This window comes from Scylla paramamosain, chromosome 11 (genome assembly GCF_035594125.1).
Source record: "Scylla paramamosain isolate STU-SP2022 chromosome 11, ASM3559412v1, whole genome shotgun sequence".
Classification (NCBI taxonomy): domain Eukaryota; kingdom Metazoa; phylum Arthropoda; class Malacostraca; order Decapoda; family Portunidae; genus Scylla; species Scylla paramamosain.
Window position 1 is genome coordinate 12,811,957 of NC_087161.1, and position 20,643 is coordinate 12,832,599.

Sequence of the window (20,643 nt, forward strand, 5' to 3'; positions counted from 1 at the left end):
TTCTAAAATTTCTGATTGGGGCAAAGCAAACTTGGTATTGTTCAGTGCCTCAAAAACTCAATTCCTCCATCTATCAGCTCGACACAACCTTCCAGACAACTATCCTCTCTTCTTCAATGACAACTCAACTATCCCCTTTTTCTACACTGAACATCCTCAGTCTGTCCTTTACTTATAATCTGCACTGAAAACTTTACATCTGATCTCTAGCTAAAACAGCTTCTATGAAGTTAGGCATTCTGAGATGTCTTCGCCAGTTTTTCTCACCCCCACAGCTGCTAACTCTGTACAAGGGCCTTATCCATCCATATATGGAATATGCTTCACATGTCTGGGGGTGTTCCACTCATACCGCTCTTCTAGACAAGGTGGAATCAAAAGCTTTTTGTCTCATCAATTCCTCTCCTCTAACTGACTGTCTTCAGCCTCTCTCTTATCGCTGCAGTGGTGCATCTTTAGCTGTCTTGTACCGCCATTTTTATGCTAACTGCTCTTCTGATCTTGCTAACTGCATGCCTCCCCTCCTCCCACGGCCTCGCTGCACAAGACTTTCTTGTTTCTCTCACCCTTATTCTGTCCACCTCTCTAATGCAAGAGTTAACCAGTATTCTCAATCATTCATCCCTTTCGCTGGAACTCCCTGCCTGCTTCTGCATTTTCACCTTCCTGTGACTTGAGTTCCTTCAAAAGGGAGGTTTCAAGACACTTATCCTTCAATTTTTGACTACCGCTTTGGACCCTTTTATGGGACTGGCATCTCAGTGGGCATTTTTTTATTTTTTTTTATTGGATTTTTGTTGCCCTTGGCCAGTGTCCCTCTTACATAAAAAAAAAAGTCAGAGAGTGGAGGAGAGGGAGGAACAAGCCCTGAAGCATCCAGGGTTGAGTTTTTAGCACAGATTTGAGTGAAGAGTTCAGCTTTAGAAATAGATGAGATGTCAGTGGTGCCATCAGGTTGAAATAAAGAAGGAAAAGATGAGGAAGTAAAGTCTTTGGAGACATTTTTGGCTAGTAACAGAAATCATGAGGGAAGTTAGATCTTGAAAGATTTATATTAATGAAGGAGTTTTTGGCTAGTTGGAGAATGAACTTGGCATGATTCCAGGCAGAAATATAAAGTGCATGAGATTCCTGTGATGGAAGGCTCAAGTACCTTTTGTGGGCCACCTCTGTATCATGTATAGCATGAGAACAGGCTGTGTTAAACCAAGGTTTGAAAGTTTAGATTGAGAGAGAGTGAGAAATGTACACCTCCATGTCAGACACTATTACCTCTGTTATGCACTCAACACACAGAGATGGGTCTCTGACATAGAAGTAGAAGTCATTCCAAGGAAAATAAAAATAATACCTCTTCAGGTTCCCCCAGCTAGCAGAGGCAACAAGCCAGAGGCACCTCTGCTTTGGGGGATCCTGAGGAGGAATTGGAGTGATAGGACACAACACAGATATGAGGTTGTAATTGGAGCTCAACAGAGAAGAAAGGCTGACAGCATAAGCAGAAGGATCAGAGGGTAGGAAAAGATCAAGAATGGTGGGCATATCTCTTAAGACAGTCATGAATACAATTAGGATGTTGCACCAGTTGCTCTAGGTCATGGAGAATAGCAAAGTTCAAAAGCTAGTTCACCAGGATGGTCAGTGAAGGGAGAGAAAAGCCAAAGCTGCTGGTGAACATTGAAATCTCCAAGAATGTAGATCTCCACAAAAGGGAAGAGTGTCAGTATGTGATCCACTTTGGAAGTTAAAAAGTCAAAGAATTTCTTATAGTCAGAGGGGGTTAGGTGAGAGGTGTACAGCACAGATAAATTTAGTTTGGGAGTGACTCTGTAGTCATAGCCAGATGGTGGGAAATTCGGAAGATTCAAGAGTGTGGGCACAAAAGCAGGTTAAGTCATTGTGCACATAGACGCAATATTCAGCTTTGGATTGAAAGTGACAATAGAGAAAGTAAGAGGGAACAAAAAAGGAGCTACTGTCAGTTGCCTCAGATACCTGTGTTTCAGTGAGGTAAAGACGAGGTTTAGTAGAGGAGAGGTGGTGTTCTACATTAGATCTAAGGCTGCAAATGTTGCAGAAGTGAATGAAGAAAAGGTTGAGGAGTTGTGCCAAGACACTTAAGGTTGATACCAGAAGAACAGTCCATCTTGGGGACATTTTTGGTCCTCTCCCCAGATGGGGACCATATTTAATTTGAATTTTGAACAAAGAGTGAGTATGTAATTAGGTAATTTTATGTGAAGGAAGAGAGTTGTCTTTAGAAGGCAGGCTATGACTGCCCCCTTGCATTGTGAGACACAAAGAGAAATGTTCAGTGAGGTTGCAGGTGGGTTATTGATGAGTTCACAGCACTCCCTGATCCAGTGTTTGAAAGCCCATTGGGAGTAATTATCATTTTGGCAGGTGTTTACTGCCTTCTCCATTAGGAAATGCAAATGGATATCGTGTTTAGGCCTGGATAGTGTCTCGAAGCTGCCCCATTTTATAAATCTAAATTAAAATACTTAAAAACTGGAAAGAAAACTAAATCTACAACACTTTCAATCCCAGGAATTTCAGGTAAGGAATTCTCAGGTGTATAATAAAAAAGTAAGAAATATATTTCAAGAACATAGAGGCAGAAAATGTAACCGGGGAAGGGGAGTAAAGGTGGCAAGTAGATGAAGGGAGTAGAAGTGTGGAGGGATGGATGGAGGAAGAGTGAGAAGGATTTGGGGATAGGAAAAGGAAAAATTATTCCCCACTAATTCATCTGTCTCTCTTATTCTTCACTCCCTTCTCACCCTTCTTGCTTATATTTATTCTTACTCTACTTTCTCCCCATACTCCTATCTTCCTCCTTCACCCTTCCTCCACTTCCTTACCCTATTTAGTCTTCTTCCCTCTACATTGGGATCTTGCATCTATTGAGTTTACATCTAACAAATTTGCATCTAGCAACATTAGTGGACATCTACCCATATTCATGTCTAGTGCGTGAGTTTCAAATCTAATGAAATTGTAGAAGTACATGAGACTTACCGCAGGTCAGTTGAAGTGTGCTTTGGATTTTATGATGCACATCACCTCTTCCAGCAGTGAGCTTTCATATGAGAGACACCATGCTGCTTCGCCACTTCAGACTTTAAAGTGTACGACCACCCACATGATAATTTTTTAAGCAATCCAACGTAACTGTCCAAGTATGTGACACCCTATAGCTTAGGGAGGGAGCGGAGGGCATATGAAAGCTCACTGCTGGCAGAGGTGATTTGCATCATAAAATCCGAAGCACTCTTCAACTGACCTGCGGTAAGTCTCATGTACTTCTACAATTTTATGTCTGCAAATCACTCCTCTGCCACCGCTTGCTTTCCTATGAGATTTTGAAGCCATGTGGGTGGAGTACAGAACATAAGTAATCAAGAATGTGCAATGGCTAAAGAAAACATACGAGAAACAAAATAACTTATTGTGATGAAGTTACATATTCAATACATATGTATGTAATTAATCAAAAAAAAATTCCATGCAACTAAAGGTGGTACACACTAACCCAGTACCCCTTCCTGAAAAGTGTCAATGTCCCCAAGAACCTCTTTGTCATAATGCTTGGCAAAAGTAGCTTCCCTTGACCACCCGGCCTTTGCCAAGATATGTGCAATTGGTACCACCATGGCCTTTGCCCTCGACGCTGCAGCCTGCCTAACGCTGCCAGCTGAATAGATCTTGGTGTCCACACCCGACCTGTTCAGCATAATTCTGAGCCATCTAGCAATAGTGTCTCTAGTGACAGGTTTATGGGGTCTCACAATACTAAGGAATAAAGGACCGTTCCTCTGATCCCCATCAGTCCGAAACTAGGCAGTCCTCTCAATGTACATTTCTAATGTCTCACAAACACATAGCCTCTTATCAGTAGCGTATGCTGTAAATTGCACATATTTTACATTGAATTTTGGCCGACATTGCTTAATGTTATCCCCTAATGATACACAAATAGAGGTTTCACCAATGGAAATATTGTTCAACACTAACAAATGCAATGTTTGCACTCTGGCAGCTTGCGTGAGTGCCATCAGCATTACTAGTTTCAGTGTGAGTTCTTTTAGTGTAAGTATGCGTAACGGTTCCAGGGTATGCAGCTGTTCCAGCACCAACTTTACATCCCAGGTCTGTGTGTAACGGGGCACAGGTGGTCTCAGGTTGAAGACTCCCCTCAGAAATCTGTTAACCAGAGGGTGATTCCCCACTCGGCACCCATCCACCACAATGCCAAGTGAAGAGAGGGCTCCCCTCGCTGTGTTAACACAGTCATAGGCAACACCCCTGTGGAAAGTGTCAGATAAAAATTGTATGACATCTGTTAAACTGGGAGTAAGGGGATTGATGTGCCCTCTGTCACAAAACTGTATCCATCTGGTGACATGTGTCTGATACTGTCTCTGTGTCGCTGGTCTCCAGGAGGCCATGAGGATGTCCGTACCCGCTGTCGAAATGCCTCTTGCTCGGAGGTGTTGCCGGACAAGAGACATGCCATCAACCGGGTGTGCTTCATGACAGGGTGTTCCTCCTCTGAAGCCGGATGCCGCAGAATATCCTTCCTCCACATGATTATCCGGGACTCGGTGATGAGCATCTTCAGGAGGGTTCCCATCCAAGGTTGTGATGGCCATAAGGGCACAATGAACCACCCTCTCGCCATCTCTGCACGCAGCTTTTGAAGGCATCTGGCAGTCAGAGCAAACGGGGGAAAAATGTAGACCAGAGGAAACTGTGACCAAGGTATAGTAAAGGCATCAAAGTGTTCTGCCTCTGGGTCAGGATGCCAAGAACAAAAACGAGGAACCTGGTTATTTAACCTGGAGGCAAACAGATCAACGCTGGGGACACCAAAAATTTTGCAAAGCTCTCTAAAAATTCTCACATTTAATTTCCATTCATGTCTATCATTAAATTGTCTTGAAGCTGCATCTGCCATAGAATTACCACTTCCTGGGATGTGAGAACATGTAATCCAAACATTGTATTCTGTACACCAATCCCAGATTTCCCGACTGATGTCATTACATGCTGGTGATTTCGTGCCCCCCATTTGATTTATATAAGCTACTGCTGTGGCGTTGTCTGAAAATACCTTAATGTGCTTTCCTCTGATCAGATGGGCAAAGGACTTCACTGCAAATAGGATGACTTTTAGTTCCTTTGAGTTTATATGTAATCCCATTTCAGTCTCGGACCATCTGCCATTAATAGATTGGTCATTAAGGCATCCACCCCAACCCAAGTTTGAGGCATCCGTGTAAAGGTGTAATTCTGTGCCAATTCTAAGAATTTTTCTGTCTTGTATGTCAACATTAGTGATCCACCAAAGGAGATCTTTCTTCATGTCAGCTGTGATGTCTATCTACTTGTCAAAATTACCTTTTGTCCGCTGCAATGCTGAGATTTTCGCCATCTCTAGGTACCTATAATGTAATTTCCCCATTTCCACCGCGGGAACTGCCACAACCAAGTATCCGATCACTTTGGCCACATTCCTGATCGTGTCACGACTCCAGTGAATAAGTCTTGTGCAGCTTTGAACTATTTTTTCTCTCCTTCTGTCAGGTAAAGTAACTGTCATTGACAGAGTCTATGATGTTTCCCAAATACTCCAAATGCTGCGTTGGCACAAAGACAGATTTCTTCACATTAATACAAAAGCCTACCTGCTGAAGTAGCTCAAGCGTTGCATTAATACTCTCATAGCATCCTTCTAATGAACAGTGGGTAATAAGAGTGTCATCTATGTAACTTGTAATGGTGTAACCTCTCTGTCTCAAGGTAGCAAAAACAGGTTTCATTAACTTAGTGAATAGGCGAGGCCCTTCAGAAACCCCATTTGGAAGGCAGGTAAATTGATAGATCTTGCCTTGCCACCTAAAACAAAGAAATTTCTGTTGCTCCTCCACAATCCTGACTGAATAGTAAGTGTGTCTGAGGTCCACAGAGGCCATGTAATCCCCTTTGTTCATCAGGCGAACCGCCTGCTCGAAATTTTCCATTTTAAAATGTTTGTAATCAATGTGCCTGTTTAGTTTTTCAAGTTTAATATTCTATAGCCACCATCCTTATTCTGACGCAGAAATACAGGGGATAAAATCTGTCCCTCCTGTCTTATTGTAAGTTTTAAAACCCCAAGGTCTAATAGCTTATCAACCTCTTGAGTGACAATACATCTTTCCTCATCACTAAAACCATAAGTAATATCCTCAGAAAATAAGTGACTGATCTCATCAACTTTAATATCCAAATGGCAATGTGCCACAATGTCAAGAATATTAGGATCATGTGTCAATTTTTTCCACTCATGCACAAATTGTTGAAGCCTGCCTGCTTCAAAATCAGGTCTTACCTCAATTATTGCTGGGGGTTGTTGGTCCCCCGGCCCCTGGAGTTTTTTGCTTCAGAAGTCTGTCGCTGGAAGGTCTGCCTGTGGTCTAGTCTCTGGCCAGAAACGCGGTGGCTATAGGGGTGGTACATAGATGTAACACCCCGTGAAGGCCCTCTCCCAAAAGAGCCTCTGCCTCTTCCAGCATTGAACCTCCAAGTAGGTAACTGTTTCTTGGCCGTGAACTTAGACTTGAGTCTCTCCGATTCCTCAATGGTCTTGGCCGACTGAGAAACATCGTCGCCAAAAAGTAATCTAGTCATCGGAGCCTTGTCAGAGCATAAATGCGCATATTTTTTATTTATCTCCCTCTTAATCAAGAATCTTGTCAGGTTGTTCCTGTGATGTGCATGTCCAAGCAAGGCCAGAGCTCCATTAAGCATATGGATTTCATTGGCCACCTCCTGGTTACCCTCCTGGGCAACCTTGTCCAAAACTGTGAGTGACTTGGTGACAATCGTGGCAGCCTTAACTATGTCCTTACTAATTTCCTTCATACGAAAGTCAGCCTTCTTACCATCTGTTTTTAGTGCCTCCAGCACCTGAGTGTTACATTCAACAGGTGCCAAAGCCGGGCAGTTTCTCGGCCTCTTCACAACATCTGCCTCCATAATTTCCTTGTATTCCTCCTCATGCATGCCACTGTCAAACACATGATTTACCATGTCTGCAACATGCTTGTCAATCTCTTCTGAGATGTCATCCACTGGGCCGTAAGACCTAGCACACTGCCTGAGGACACTATCCGTGGTTAAAACTTCCTGAAAAACCTCCTCCTGGGCAGCCTGCTGTACCGAGGGAAATCCTGAGAAACTTGGGCTGGCACCGCCTCTGACACTTACTGTGGGAAGTGTGTTGACATCATGGCTGGCGACATCAACGCCATCTGGTGCTTTTTCTCTCTCCTTCTTCATTTCTTCCATTTCTGCTCGTAATTCAGCCAAAGAGTCCATAATCATTTGCCAGGGTGGAGCACAGGCCTCTTCCCGTGTAGTACAAGCCCTAGCAACCGTAGGTGGAGGCCGGTAAACATCTTCCTCTGAGTCACTGGTAACTCCATGTAGACGTTCTCGCACCGAACCTTCCCTGCTGGTAGAGCTCCTTCCGGTCCTGTAGGAGTCCTTTCTTGAGGATCCTTTGCTTTTATGCTGCCTGTAAGTAGGTGCAGCCCTCAAGCTTGGTGACGGCACTTCTGACATGTTGTCTGGCAGGAGGTAGCGGCGGAACTGTTTGTTTGTCAAGGAGAACGAGAGTCGTAAACTCCCTTCTCAGTGCACCAGAACGGGCACTCCCCTGCTTCTGTATGGATAACAGGGTGACGTTGCGGCCTGCTCCTAAACGGATAACAGGCCGAGGTAAAGCCTTTCCGCTCCAAACCAGGATAACGGGAAGAAGGCTACCTGCACGAAGTCGGAGCGCAGACGTCTGATCATGACGAAAACAACACAAGTACTGAAGTGGCGAAGCAGCATGGTGTCTCTCATAGGAAAGCGAGCGGTGGCAGAGGAGTGATTTGCAGACATAAAATCATTCCAGGCACGTGGTTTAAACCAGTTGCCCCTTAGGTGAGTGCTTGACCTCTTTATAGTGTAGTTATTTTGTACTGAGCATTTAGGTGTGGCCCCCTTTGGGGATTCTGCTTTCCTCTGCCCTGCCAGGTCTACCTGCACTGCACTTAAAATGACTGAGAATACCCCACCTTTCAATTAAAGGTTCTCGATTTTTTTTTTTTTTTTTTTTTTTTTTTTTTTTTTTTTTTTTTTTTTTGTCATAAGTTCTTTCTTGTTACTGTGAAGCACACAAGGGTGCGTGGCAGGTGTGGAAGGCTAAGTTTCCATTGTTGATGGTGAGGAAGTGACTGTGATCACCTGCCTCCACCTGACCTGTGGTGTGTGGCCATGGCTGGTCACTGTGTGACCTTGGTAAGCTCATAGCACAGCATTGTCAAGTGTTATGGTATATACACCAAAATCATTGCCATTATCCTCAAAGAAGTTATATATTCATTATATTTTCATCCTTATTAAAGAAAATTATGTATTCAGATTCATATTGAAGCAACAGTTGGCGTGTCAGACAGACACATGAGCGTTGTAGGGCGATGGGCTGAAGAATTTCCATGGGGGCCATGCTTAAATGCTCAGTATGAGATTATTTTACTCCCTCCATTCATACCACCTCTACCACTAGGCCACTGACCCCAGTGGCAGTCTCCTCTCTCTACAAGTGTTGTATAGTTGGTTCTTGCCCATGCTACCATCGCCTAAATTCTCATCTTGTGTATTTGGTGGTGAATCACACCTTGTGCCATATCATCCCCACTCTCGTGAAATATTTGGGATGAAGAATAAAGAGCCCAAGAAATGTAGGAAAGTTTTAGCAAATCTTGATGAAAGAGGGAAAAGAAACTGTGAGTGACAATGAAGACATAAATAATCAAAGTGATGATATTCTGGATGATTTTTCTGGATTTACTTGGAAGGGCAGGGCAGTGGACTTGAGGGAGCAGACAAACTGTAATCTTCCTTCTGTCTTGGATACCATTCATTTTACCCATGCATCTAATTTCATCATCCACATGCGAGTTAGTCACATTATGTCTTAGGTATTTATTTGATATTTTGTTTCAGAATGTTTGATTAAATACTTAAATTAATGCCAATACTGTATGTTTTGAGTGAAAATAAGGCTTCAGTCCAAATTTTCTTACCTATCATAATTTTTCCACTTGTTTACGTATTCACACTTAACAAATTCACATCTAGAGTTTTTTAGTACCTATTACTTGTTAGATGCAAGATTTTACTGTACTCCATAATATATCCCTTCTTCCCCATGTTCCTTTCATCTTCCTCCTTCATTTGTCTTGTCTTAAACCTACCTCACAATCACCTCACCTCCCTCTATTGGTCCCTCTCACTCATTCCATAGCATCCTTCCTCACTCTCTCTAACCCCCTTGAATAATTCCTTTCTCATTTTCACTTAGTCTCATTCTACTTAACAATCCTAAGGATCATTCGTACTTAGTCTCACATTTCATTATGCTCACTCACGCTTGCGTTCTCACTCATTCTCTCTCTAATTAACATTCATTCCCATCCCTGCTATCACTCACACATATTTAATCTTTAATTTATTTTGATAATCTAGTGCATGCTTGTTTTCTCCTTCTTGCTGACTCTCACTCATGCACATACACACACTCATAGGTCCACAACCTCTGCATTTCTTTGATGGCAAAGTCTATGTCATTCACCACATGTCAGGTGGAGGCAGATGACTGAAATCACCTCCTCTCAGGCCACCACATACTAATGAAACTCCCTGCCACACCTGCCATATGCCTCATGTGCTTCACTATCATCGAAAAAACTTATTTATAGTGAAAGTAACAATTTCTTAAAAGAAGTGGCCAATAGAAGGCATTTAATTCCATCCTCAAGAGTAGTTGCTTGAATGGCTAATGCCATTAACCTCAGAGAAGTGACAGGCTAGTGTCACCACAACAACCTACTTTTGCATCACCAACAAAAGGATCACAGTGCAGCTGTGGGGCATTTTGATCAGAGAGGGCTAGGATGCAGATGGTGAAGGTGTGGGTATTCTCAGACCACTTAGGCACAGCACAAAAGTGTAAAAATTTTACAAGAGGCTGACACTGAAGAAACAAGTTGACAAATGAGTCCTGTTCACATGCAGACACCACAGAATACTTAAGTTCTGTTCTCCATATTATTTTAGAATTTGGCAAAATAAATTTTATGTTGTTCAATGCCTTAAAAGTCATTTCCATCATCACTGCATTTGACACAGCCTTCCAGATAACTATCCCCTCTTCCTCAGTGACACTCAGCTTTTCCCTTCCACATTAATTGAACTTCACTATGAATCTCAAGCAGAAATTTCACATTTCTTCTCTTGCAAAAACTTTTTCTATGATTGTGTTCTCTGTTGCTTGTGCTCATACTTACCTTTCCTTTCAGTTGCTTACTCTTTACAGGGGGCTTCAATCCACATATATATAGTACTGCTTCCACATATGGGAAGATTCAATTCACAGAGCTCTCCTAAACAAGTGGAGTCAGGAGTTTTTTTTCACTAATTCCTCTTCTGCAGCAGGCTGTCTTGATTTTCTCACTTATTGTGGTATTATTGAAGCTTTTAATATCTTTTATCTCCATGGTTATTCCCTTCTTAACTTGGTAACTGCTTGCCTCCTCTCCTTCTGTGGCCATGCTGCACAAGATTATTTACTCTTATTTCTATTCTGTCCACATTTATAATGCAAGACTTAACCAGTATTTTCATGTTTTCATCTCTTTTACTGTTTATCTCTTGAAATGTTCCTATTGTTTCTATATTTCTCCTTGCCCCTTGAATTAGACTGTTTTAAATGAGCAAGTGTCAAGAGATCTCAGAAAATAAATTATCTTCATTCCTTTTTGGGAACAGTGTTGTGAGTGAGCCTTCTCTCTCTCTTCTATGGTCTGACCATTTTGAATTGAGCGTTTAGGCATTGTCCTTTCCGGGGATTCCCCGGCCTGCGACACTGTCACACTTATACCAAGACACACCTCGTCAGGTATTTCCTACCTCAAAATTAAATGGTGTTTTAGTATATATACACTGTGATGCTCTAAAAGAGGCAAGTCAGGCGTGATCACGTCTCCATGGGTGATTGAGTGAGATCACATGGTCAGTGAACATGTTAATCCATAGTCACTTCCTCTCGTCCCGCCAACCAGGATGGAAACTGCTACTCCCGGTCTCTCTCTCATCACCTCCACAGCTGAGAAAAAAGGCTTACTTTCTCATTGAAAAAGTACTTTTGGAAGAAAAGGCTAATAAGGGGTCATTACATGACCCATCAAGAGCTGTTGCCCAAACAGCGAAAGCCACCAATGTGCCTTGACTTTTACCTCGATGGTGATGTGGAAAAAAGGCGTAACTAAAGAATGAAAATATAACATCCTAGTTTAAGGGAAATATCATATCTAAAAGGAAATCAATCACATTTACAATGGAGAGAGAGAGAGAGAGAGAGAGAGAGAGAGAGAGAGAGAGAGAGAGAGAGAGAGAGAGAGAGAGAGAGAGAGAGAGAGAGAGAGAGAGAGAGAGAGAGAGAGAGTGGTAGGGGGGTGGGCAGCTTTGACTGACTGACAAGCAGATTTTTCTCAAATTCTAATGATTCATAGGCAAGTATAGATCTCTGATATAAATTAATTTGCATGAAATGTAGATTGTATATGCAAAGAAAGAGGGAGAGGAAGAGAGAGAGAGAGAGAGAGAGAGAGAGAGAGAGAGAGAGAGAGAGAGAGAGAGAGAGAGAGAGAGAGTGGTGTGTGGGGAGCGAGGTTGTTAGCAACACATAGGCTCTAATCTGATAATTGCCCAGTACAAGGTTTGGCAGTGCTGTAGGCCTGGGAATCCCCGGAAAGGACAATACCAAATCAAAATGGTCAGACCATAGTTTGCTTTCTCTAGTATATAAAAGAGTTAGATCTTGAATATGAGCTTTATTATTTAAGAAGGCATATAGTCTTTTAATTGCAAATGTAATACTATTTTTACTTTTTTTTTTTTTTTTTTTTTTTTTTTTTTTTTTGCAAAAAGGCCAAGGCCAACAAAAAAATTTCATAAAACAAGGCAATTTTAATGCCAGATCCTGCTGAGAATTTCAAATAGAAAAATCAGATAATGGAGAATAATTCTCTTGAAACTTCCCTCTTGAAAGAGTTCAAGACATAGAAAGAAGGAAATACAGAAGCAGGCAGGGAGTTCCAGAGTTTACCAGAAAAAGGGATGAATGACTGAGAATACTGGTTAACTCTTGCATTAGAGAGGTGGACAGAATAGGGGTGAGAGAAAGAAGAAAGTCATGTGCAGCAAAGCCATGGTAGGAGGGGAGAAATGCAGTTAGCAAGATCAGAAGAGCAGCTAGCAAAAAAGTAGCAGAAGATAGCAAGAGATGCAACATTGCGGCGATGAGAAAGAGGCTGAAGACAGTTAGTTAGAGGGGAGGAGTTGATGAGATGAAAAGCTTTTGATTCCACCCTGTCTAGAAGAGCAGTATGAGTGGAACATGTTAGGCATACTCCGTACATGGACAGATAAGGCATGCATGCAGAGATAGCAGCTGGGGAGGATGAGAAAAACTGGCAGAGATGATTTAGAATGCCTTACTTCATAGAAGCTTTCATAGCTATGTGAAGTTTCCTGTTTAGGTTATAAGTAATGGACAGACTGAGGATGTTCAGTGTAGAGGAGGGGTACAGTTGAGTGTCACTGAAAAAAAGATAGTTGTCTGGAAGGTTGTGTCGAGTTGATAGGTAGAGGAATTGAGTTTTTTGAGGCATTGAACAATATTAAGTTTGCTCTGCCCCAATCAAAAATTTTAGAGAGATCAGAAATCAGGCATTATGTGGCTTCCCTGCATGAATTGTTTACTTCCTGTAGGGTTGGATGTCTATGAAAAGACTAGAAAAGTGCAGGGTAGCATTGATGTAGTTCTTTTTTAGAATACCTGTCAGGTTAATTTACTTTAGTAGCAATGAAAGATTGTCATAAATAGCTTCAATGATCACTATTTGTATTAAGTTATTCAAAATTAATGTTTTTCCCCACAGCATTACCACTGATATCTTCCACAGATATGATGGCATTTACAAGGTGGTCAAGTATTGGCAAGACAAAGGAAAGAGTGGCTTCAAGGTGTGGCGGTATCTTCTACGGAGGGATGATCCCACACCAGCACCGTGGACCAAGGAAGGGAGGAAGAGAATTGAGAGACTGGGACTAACAATGCAGGTGCAGTCTTTATAAAACATGCCTAAATTTAGAAAGAAATTAAAACATGATCACCAGAAGTCTTTATTATTTTTGGATATAGATTATTTGAAATATTTGGGATCAACAGTTATATTATTTTTGGATATAGATTATTTGAAATATTTGGGAACAACAGTTACAGTGAATGAGAGAGTTGAGACAAAAGGTGAAATGCAGGATGAAAGAAGCAGGAAAAGTACTTGGTGGATTGAGAAAGATCTTTAGATATAGGATACAAGATATAAGTGTGAAAATGGGATTATTTGAAGGAATAGTGGTGCCCACTGTGCTGTATGATGCTGAAACACAGAACATGGTAATGGCAGAGAAGAAGTGCAGGGTGAAAGAAGCAGGAAAAATACCTGGTGGACTGAAAAAGATCTTTAGATATAGGACACTAGATGTAAGTGTGAAAAGAGGTAATTTAAGGAAATAGTGATGCCCACTGTGCTGTATGATGCTGAAACATAGAACATGATAGTGGTAGAAAAGAAATAGTTAAATGGAAGTGAGGTGTGTGAAAGGTATGTGTGGAGTGACATGAAGGGACAGAATGAGAAACGAGGTATGAAGAACTGGTGTGTTAGATTGGTTTAGACATATGGAAATAATGGAGAACAGAAAACTAGTAAATAGACTAATGGGGTCAGATATATGCAGTGGAATGTTAAGAGGAAAGCCATGTATGGAGTGGATGAACTGTGTGAAGAGAACACTGAATGAGTGAGGAATGACTGTGCAACAAGCAAGAGCAATTGTACATGCCTACCTTTCATAGCACTTTCATCCATCTCACCATGTTTACATAATATAATCTCTGGATATTTGAACTCTTTCACTTTTCCCATTTGCTCCCTTTCTATAAAAACTGCACACCTTCCTATTGCTGACACACTGTATAAGGTATACAAGCTACATACTTCTACTTCCTTTCTCTCAAAAAAACATTATCTTATTTTTCAGTTTGTCTTGTACACACACTTATAGCATTGATCCACCACGCTGAAGTTCCCCTTCACTTTCTGCAAGTAACACTGTGTCATCTGCAAATAAATTTACTACCATACCCCATACCACTCCAGTGATTTTCAGTCTTACTTTATTATTTCTAATACATTATTATTTCCTTCTTAACTGACTACCTAAAGTACTACTTATTCTCATTGAAATTTTCACTCATCTTACCACACCTACTTTCTCTTGTCACTTTATTTGCTTTCCAATTCTGAGACTTGTCTGGTCTTTCTCCAAACTTTGAGTCAGTTTTTTGGCACATTCTTTTGCAACATTTTCCCATATACTTTCCTTGCCTCTTTTATGTCCTCATTGAACAGGTGTCTACCATGTGCTTCTTTTTTTGTACCTTCAATATACCCTATTACCTATGCTGCTACTGTAGTCACCTTGAAACACATTAAGCCCATCAGTGCCATGTTATCATTGTGATGCTACTCTACTTCTGCTGCCTATGCAAAATCATCACTTCAGTGATAAGTCAGTCTTGAATCTTGTGCCCTTTATATTCCAACATTATTCCACAGTTTTTATTTTCACTGGTTGACATCATAGGGATCATGGTCCCTGATGTGGATCAGTGAAAATAAAGACTGGAGTATTGTTAGAATATCAAAGGGCAGGAAGTTTAGATCTGACTAATGGTATCACAGTGAAGAGGGGTAACATAATGCTCATAACTATAAACCAGTCTTGTAGACTTGAGCCTTTTCTTTCTTAATGCATGTGAAATTTTCTCACAATCCTTAGTTTCTGAGATGTAGAGGGGAAAAGAGATCCTACCTATGTATGATGGAGTGCACACAGGGGTATCAGTTCTTTAGGCAATTAGTGAAATGAAGTTAGACACCTCATTTACAAGTACATATCCTCCATTTCCAACTGTTGTCTTAGCTCCTCATAGTATCTCACATGCCATCATCTCATATTTCTCTTTAAACTCCTTCATGTCCATCTTTTCATTACCCCACCCCATATTCATTGTGTGTCACCATTTTAAAAAATGTTTCCATCCGTCTCTTATTTTCATCTTTACAAGAGTACAGACACTTCCCCTACTTACAAACATCCATCCTGACAGTTCCATTTCATGAAAATCTCCATTCTTGGAGACTTAAGTGTTCACCACCAGCTTTGACTTTCCTCTCCCTTCACTCACCAATGTGATGAACTAGCCTTTAAATTTGTTATCCTCCACAACCTTGAGAAATTACTGCAACACACTATTTGTATTCTTGACTGTCTTGGAGATAATGCCCAACATTCTTGACCTTTTCCTAACTTCTATTCCTCCTACTTATGCTGTCACTATCTTCTCTGTTAGGCTTTTCCAATTATGACCTCATATCTGTGTCTTGTCCTATCACTCCAATCCCTCCTTGGGATCCCCCAAAGGAGAGGTGCCTCTTTCATTTTGCCACTGCTAATTTGGGAGACATCAGGAGGTATTTTGATTTTCCATGTTAGAGATTTTCCGTGGTAGAGACATGACTCTGTGTGCTGAGTGCATAATAGGTGACAATGTCTAACATGGAAGCATAAATTCATCATTCTTTTTCCTGCCCTAAATCTTCCAAACTGTGGTTTAATTCAGCCAGTTCTTATGCTATACATGATAGAGGGGTGGTCCACATAAGGTATTTGAACCTTCCATCACCTGAAATTTATGCACTTTATATATTGGCCCAAATTTATTTTTAAAACAGGTAATCTTTAAGCTCACAAGGGGGAACAATATTCTAGATTTAACAGGGAGGAAGCAATCATGCAGGTAGAGCTTGGAGGACAGCTGACAGTGACCATTAGGAAATTAGGTAAAAATTTAAATGAGAGGAAACTTTTAGAAGCAAAAACACTAGTAAAATACCTGATTTTAGGAAAGCAGATTTTGAGGGATTAAAAAGGTACCTCCAAGGAGTTGACTGGCAATGGACACAAGGTGAGGTCAGGTCCAGGACAGAGTTGAGAAAGATAAGGCAGGATGAGAGAGGTGAGGTGAGGTGAAGTGTGAGGATGTAGGGCAAGAGGAGGGAAGGGTCAAAGGGAGAGAGGGGAAGATATGTGTGAATGTGTTGAAGGGTTAGATCATGCTGAGATTGGAGAGGTGAGGTTGAGGCGAGTAGATGAGGGAGCGGAGAGGACAGAAGGGACTGAGATGAGGGGATTAGGTGAAGTAAATGTAGATGAATTGTATGAATATTTGAATATTTTGTAGATAGATTGCATACAGGACAGTTAGCAAACATCCCTTGTAGAGTAATAAGGTCACAGAAAAATGACCCTAAACGAATGACTGTTAGGTTAAAACACTATATAGGACAGAAGAGAAGTATATATAAGAGATTAAAGCAGGGGAAGAGGTTTTAAGGCCACAATATAATGAATTAGTTAGAACAGTCAGGAAATTAATGAGGAAAGCTAAAAGCAATTATAAATTCAAGGAAGCCAGCCAGGCGAAGATGGACCCCAAGGGATTTCATCAGGTATGTAGGACAAAGAATAAGGAAGCTACAGGTCCATTAAAGGCAGCAGATGGGGAGCTGGTTACTTTTGGGGAGGAGATTAGTAAAATTCTGAATGAGTATTTTTTAACTGTCTTCACCCAGGAAAACATACAGGATATGCTGAATAGTAAACAGATGTTTAGAGCAGATAAGAATGAGAGGCTGACAGATATTACCATAACTAAGGAGATAGTGGAACAGGAGATAAATAGGCTAAAAAAATTCAAAACACCAGGACCAGATGAAATATATCCCAGAGTACTTAAGGAATGCAAAGAGATTATTAGTGAGCTGCTAGTTTCTGTCTTTAGGAAATCAGTTGAGTCAGGTGAGGTACCAGTAATGTGGAGGCAGGCTAATGTAGTACCCATCTTTAAGAAAGGAGATAAAACTTTAATGTCAAATTATAGACCTGTCAGCTTAACTTTTGTTGTAGGTAAAATAATGGAGTCAATAATTGTGAAGAACATAAGGGAGCATTTGGACAAACATAACTTGATAAATCAGTCACAGCATGGTTTCATGAAGGGGAAGTCTTGCCTGACAAACTTGTTAGGTTTTTGCAATAAGGTGTATGAGGCAACTGATAATGGTGATAGTTATGACATCTGATATCTGGACTTCAGTAAAACATTTGACAAGGTACCCCATCAGAGGCTCCTGAGAAAGGTTAGGGCACATGGGATAGATGGGAAGTTGTTAGGCTGGATAAGGTCATGGCTAAGCGACAGGCAACAGAGGGTTGTAATAAACGGCTCTAAATCAGAGTTGGGGCAGGTAATTAGTGGGGTGCCACAGGGATCAGTATTAGGGCCATTGTTGTTTTTAATATATATATCAATGACTTGGATAGTGGAATTAGTAGTGATGTTAGTAAATTTGTGGATGTCACAAAGATAGGTAGATTAATTATGTCAGAATCGGATGCCATCGTCTTGCAGGCAGATTTAGATAGGATGAACGAATGGACAGATTAGATGGCAAATGCAGTTTAATATCAACAAATGCAAAGTACTTGGCGTAGGTAGAGGAAACCCACACAATAAGTACACAATAAACAACAAAACTCCAGTAGGTTCAGGGTACAAAAAAGATTTAGGAGTTATAGTTAGCTCTGAACTCTAGAAAAGCAATGCATTGAGGCCAGAAACAGGATTAATTTTTAGGAGTGTTAAAAGTAGAAGGCCGGAAGTAATATTAAAGTTATATTTGGCACTGATCAGACCTCATTTAGACTATGCTGTGCAGTTCTGGTCCCCACATTACAAGAAGGTTATAGGTCTATTAGAATCAGTACAAAGGAGAATGACTGAAAGGATACAGGGGATGAGGAGTATTCCTTATGAGGCAAGGTTGAAGCTGTTAAATTTACATTCTTTAGAGAGACGTAGGTTAAGAGGGGACCTGATAGAAGTCTAAGTGGTATAAGGGTTATAACAAGAGGGACGTAAGCAAAATTCTTAGGACTAGTAACCAAGATGGAACAAGAAATAACGGGTTCAAGCTTGAAAAATTTAGGTTTATGAAAGAGGTAGGAAGAAATTGGTTCTCAAATAGAGTGGTAGATGAATGGAATGGACTCAGTAATCAAGTTGTTGGTTCTAAAACATTAGGGAGCTTTAAGAGAAGATTAGACGGATTTATGGATGGGGATGATAGGTGGAAATAGGTAGGTATATTTTGTAGAGGAACTGCCACATGTAAGCCTGGTGGCTTCTTGCAGCTTCCCTTATTTCTTATGTTCTTATGACTTGATGGGATCTCTCCTATTGTTCTCAGAAATAATGCCTCCACAATTCTACCAACTGTCAGTGTCTACCTTTCCTTCGTACTGGAAGTTTGCTTACATTCAATCTGTTCCTAACAAGGGTCACTTCTCTTTACTGTAATCCCTCCCCCCCCCCCCCCCCTCTCTCTCTCTCTCTCTCTCTCTCTCTCTCTCTCTCTCTCTCTCTCTCTCTCTCTCTCTCTCTCTCTCTCTCTCTCTCTCTCTCTCTCTCTCTCTCTCTCTCTCTCTCTCTCTCTCTCTCTCTCTCTCTCTCTCTCTCTCTCTCTCTCTCTCTCTCTCTCTCTCTCTCTCTCTCTCTCTCTCTCTCTCTCTCACCTGCCTTTCTCAAGTTTTTTAACCTATCCTTAAAAAAAAGATTCTTGAACATCTATCATTTCACAGTCTCAAATCTGATTGCCAGTATTGAGTCTTGCTCCATCCTTTTTTAAGGATTTGGTGAAACTTTTGCCATTGCCCTAACTTCAGTCCTGTCCTCTGTGAGTCTATAACTTCATCACAATGTTCCTTTCTGACCCTTGTATTGCTGCTGTGGTAAATGGTCACTGTTCTTCTCCTAAGTCAATTAACAGTAGTGTTCCTCAGGATTCTGTTCTGTCATCCACTCTCTTCCTGTTTTTCATCAATGCCAAAATTATTGTCCTATCCACTCTTATGTTGTGCACTTTTGCAGATGTTTTCTTAGATGCCCAACACTTCAGAAATTAAACAACTCACTCAGAGAAGCTACAGAACACCTGACTGTCTAAAATTTCTAATTGGAGCAGAGCAAACTTAGTGTTTTTCATTGCCTCAAAACTCAATTCCTCAGTCTACCAACTCAACACAACCTTCCATGTAATTATCCTCTCTTCTTTAATAACACTCAACTGTCTTTCTCTTCTTGTCTGTCCTTTCTTGATAATCTAAACTACAGTACCTTCTCTGGTTTCACACTTGCATTCTTCTGAAAACATAGTACTAAACTCGAGGATCATGAAACTTGATGTATTGAAAACACTGGAAAAATGTCTTTTTTTTTTTCCAGTTGCATGCCCCAGAACTACATGTTTGCTTTGTTCTCACATCCAGTATCAAGCAGTGCTGCAACAATGCAGAACCCACGGCATTTTAAACTGTGTGTGTGTGTGTGTGTGTGTGTGTGTGTGTGTGTGTGTGTGTGTGTGTGTGTGTGTGTGTGTGTGTGTGTGTGTGTCTACCTAGTTGTTTCATGTGCGAAAGGAGCTATGCTGATACTGTCCCACCTCTGTATCTATTATCATCTAACTTTGCCTTGAAATCATGAATAGTTTCTGCTTGCACCACATCCTTGTTGAGACAGTTCCTTATACCAACAACTTTTTGCAGAAAGCTATTCTTTTTTTATATCTCTTCTACAGATTTTTTTTTTTTTCAGCTTCTTTCTGTGTCCTATAGTGTCTCTTGTATCCCACATCAATTTCATTACTGTCTAGCTTTTCCAGTCCTTCAATTAGTCCAGGGGTTCCCAACCTTTTGCAAGCTGGTTCAATGCAGTTGGGGCCCCCTCCTCCCTGCAGCTCCCACTCAGTCCTCTCTCCAACTATGCCACCATAGATAGATAGAATCAGATAGATAGATAGCCCTTGGCTAGGCTCTTATTGTATTGGCCCACATCATTATTATTTTTATATATTAAATAAATAAATGAAAATAATAATAATGTGGGCCAATACAATAAGAGCCTAGCCAAGGACTATTTATCTATCTATCTATCTAATTCTATCTATTTATTGTGGCATAGTTGAGGAGAGGACTGAGTGGGTACTGCAGGGAGGAGGAAGCCCCAACTGCATTTATTTATTTATTCTATTTACTTATTTATTTATTTATTTATTTATTTATTTATTGATTTATTGATTTATTGATTTATTTATTTATTTATTTATTTTCTCTCCCCTCCCATCCTATGCTCATGCCTCCCTGGGAGAGTGTCTCCCCCTTCCCTCCTGGTTGAAAGCCACTACACTAGTTTGTATATCACAGTTGAGTCTCCTCTTTCTCTTCTTTGTTCCAGAGTCGGAAGGTTTAGTTTTCTAGTCTCTTTGTATGTCTTATCACTTATGGCTGGGGTCATCT

General features: G+C 40.9%; 1 protein-coding gene across 2 annotated transcripts in view; it reads left to right on the plus strand.

Moving 5' to 3' along the window:
* The window catches only part of LOC135104963 (E3 ubiquitin-protein ligase UHRF1-like), a 195,803-nt gene that overhangs the window by 148,096 nt on the left and 27,064 nt on the right, over window positions 1–20,643 (plus strand). For both annotated transcript variants that reach the window (XM_064012792.1, XM_064012793.1), the window contains exon 10: window positions 13,065–13,221. In XM_064012792.1, the coding sequence (XP_063868862.1) occupies window positions 13,065–13,221 (157 nt within the window). The remainder of the gene's footprint in view (window positions 1–13,064; window positions 13,222–20,643) is intronic.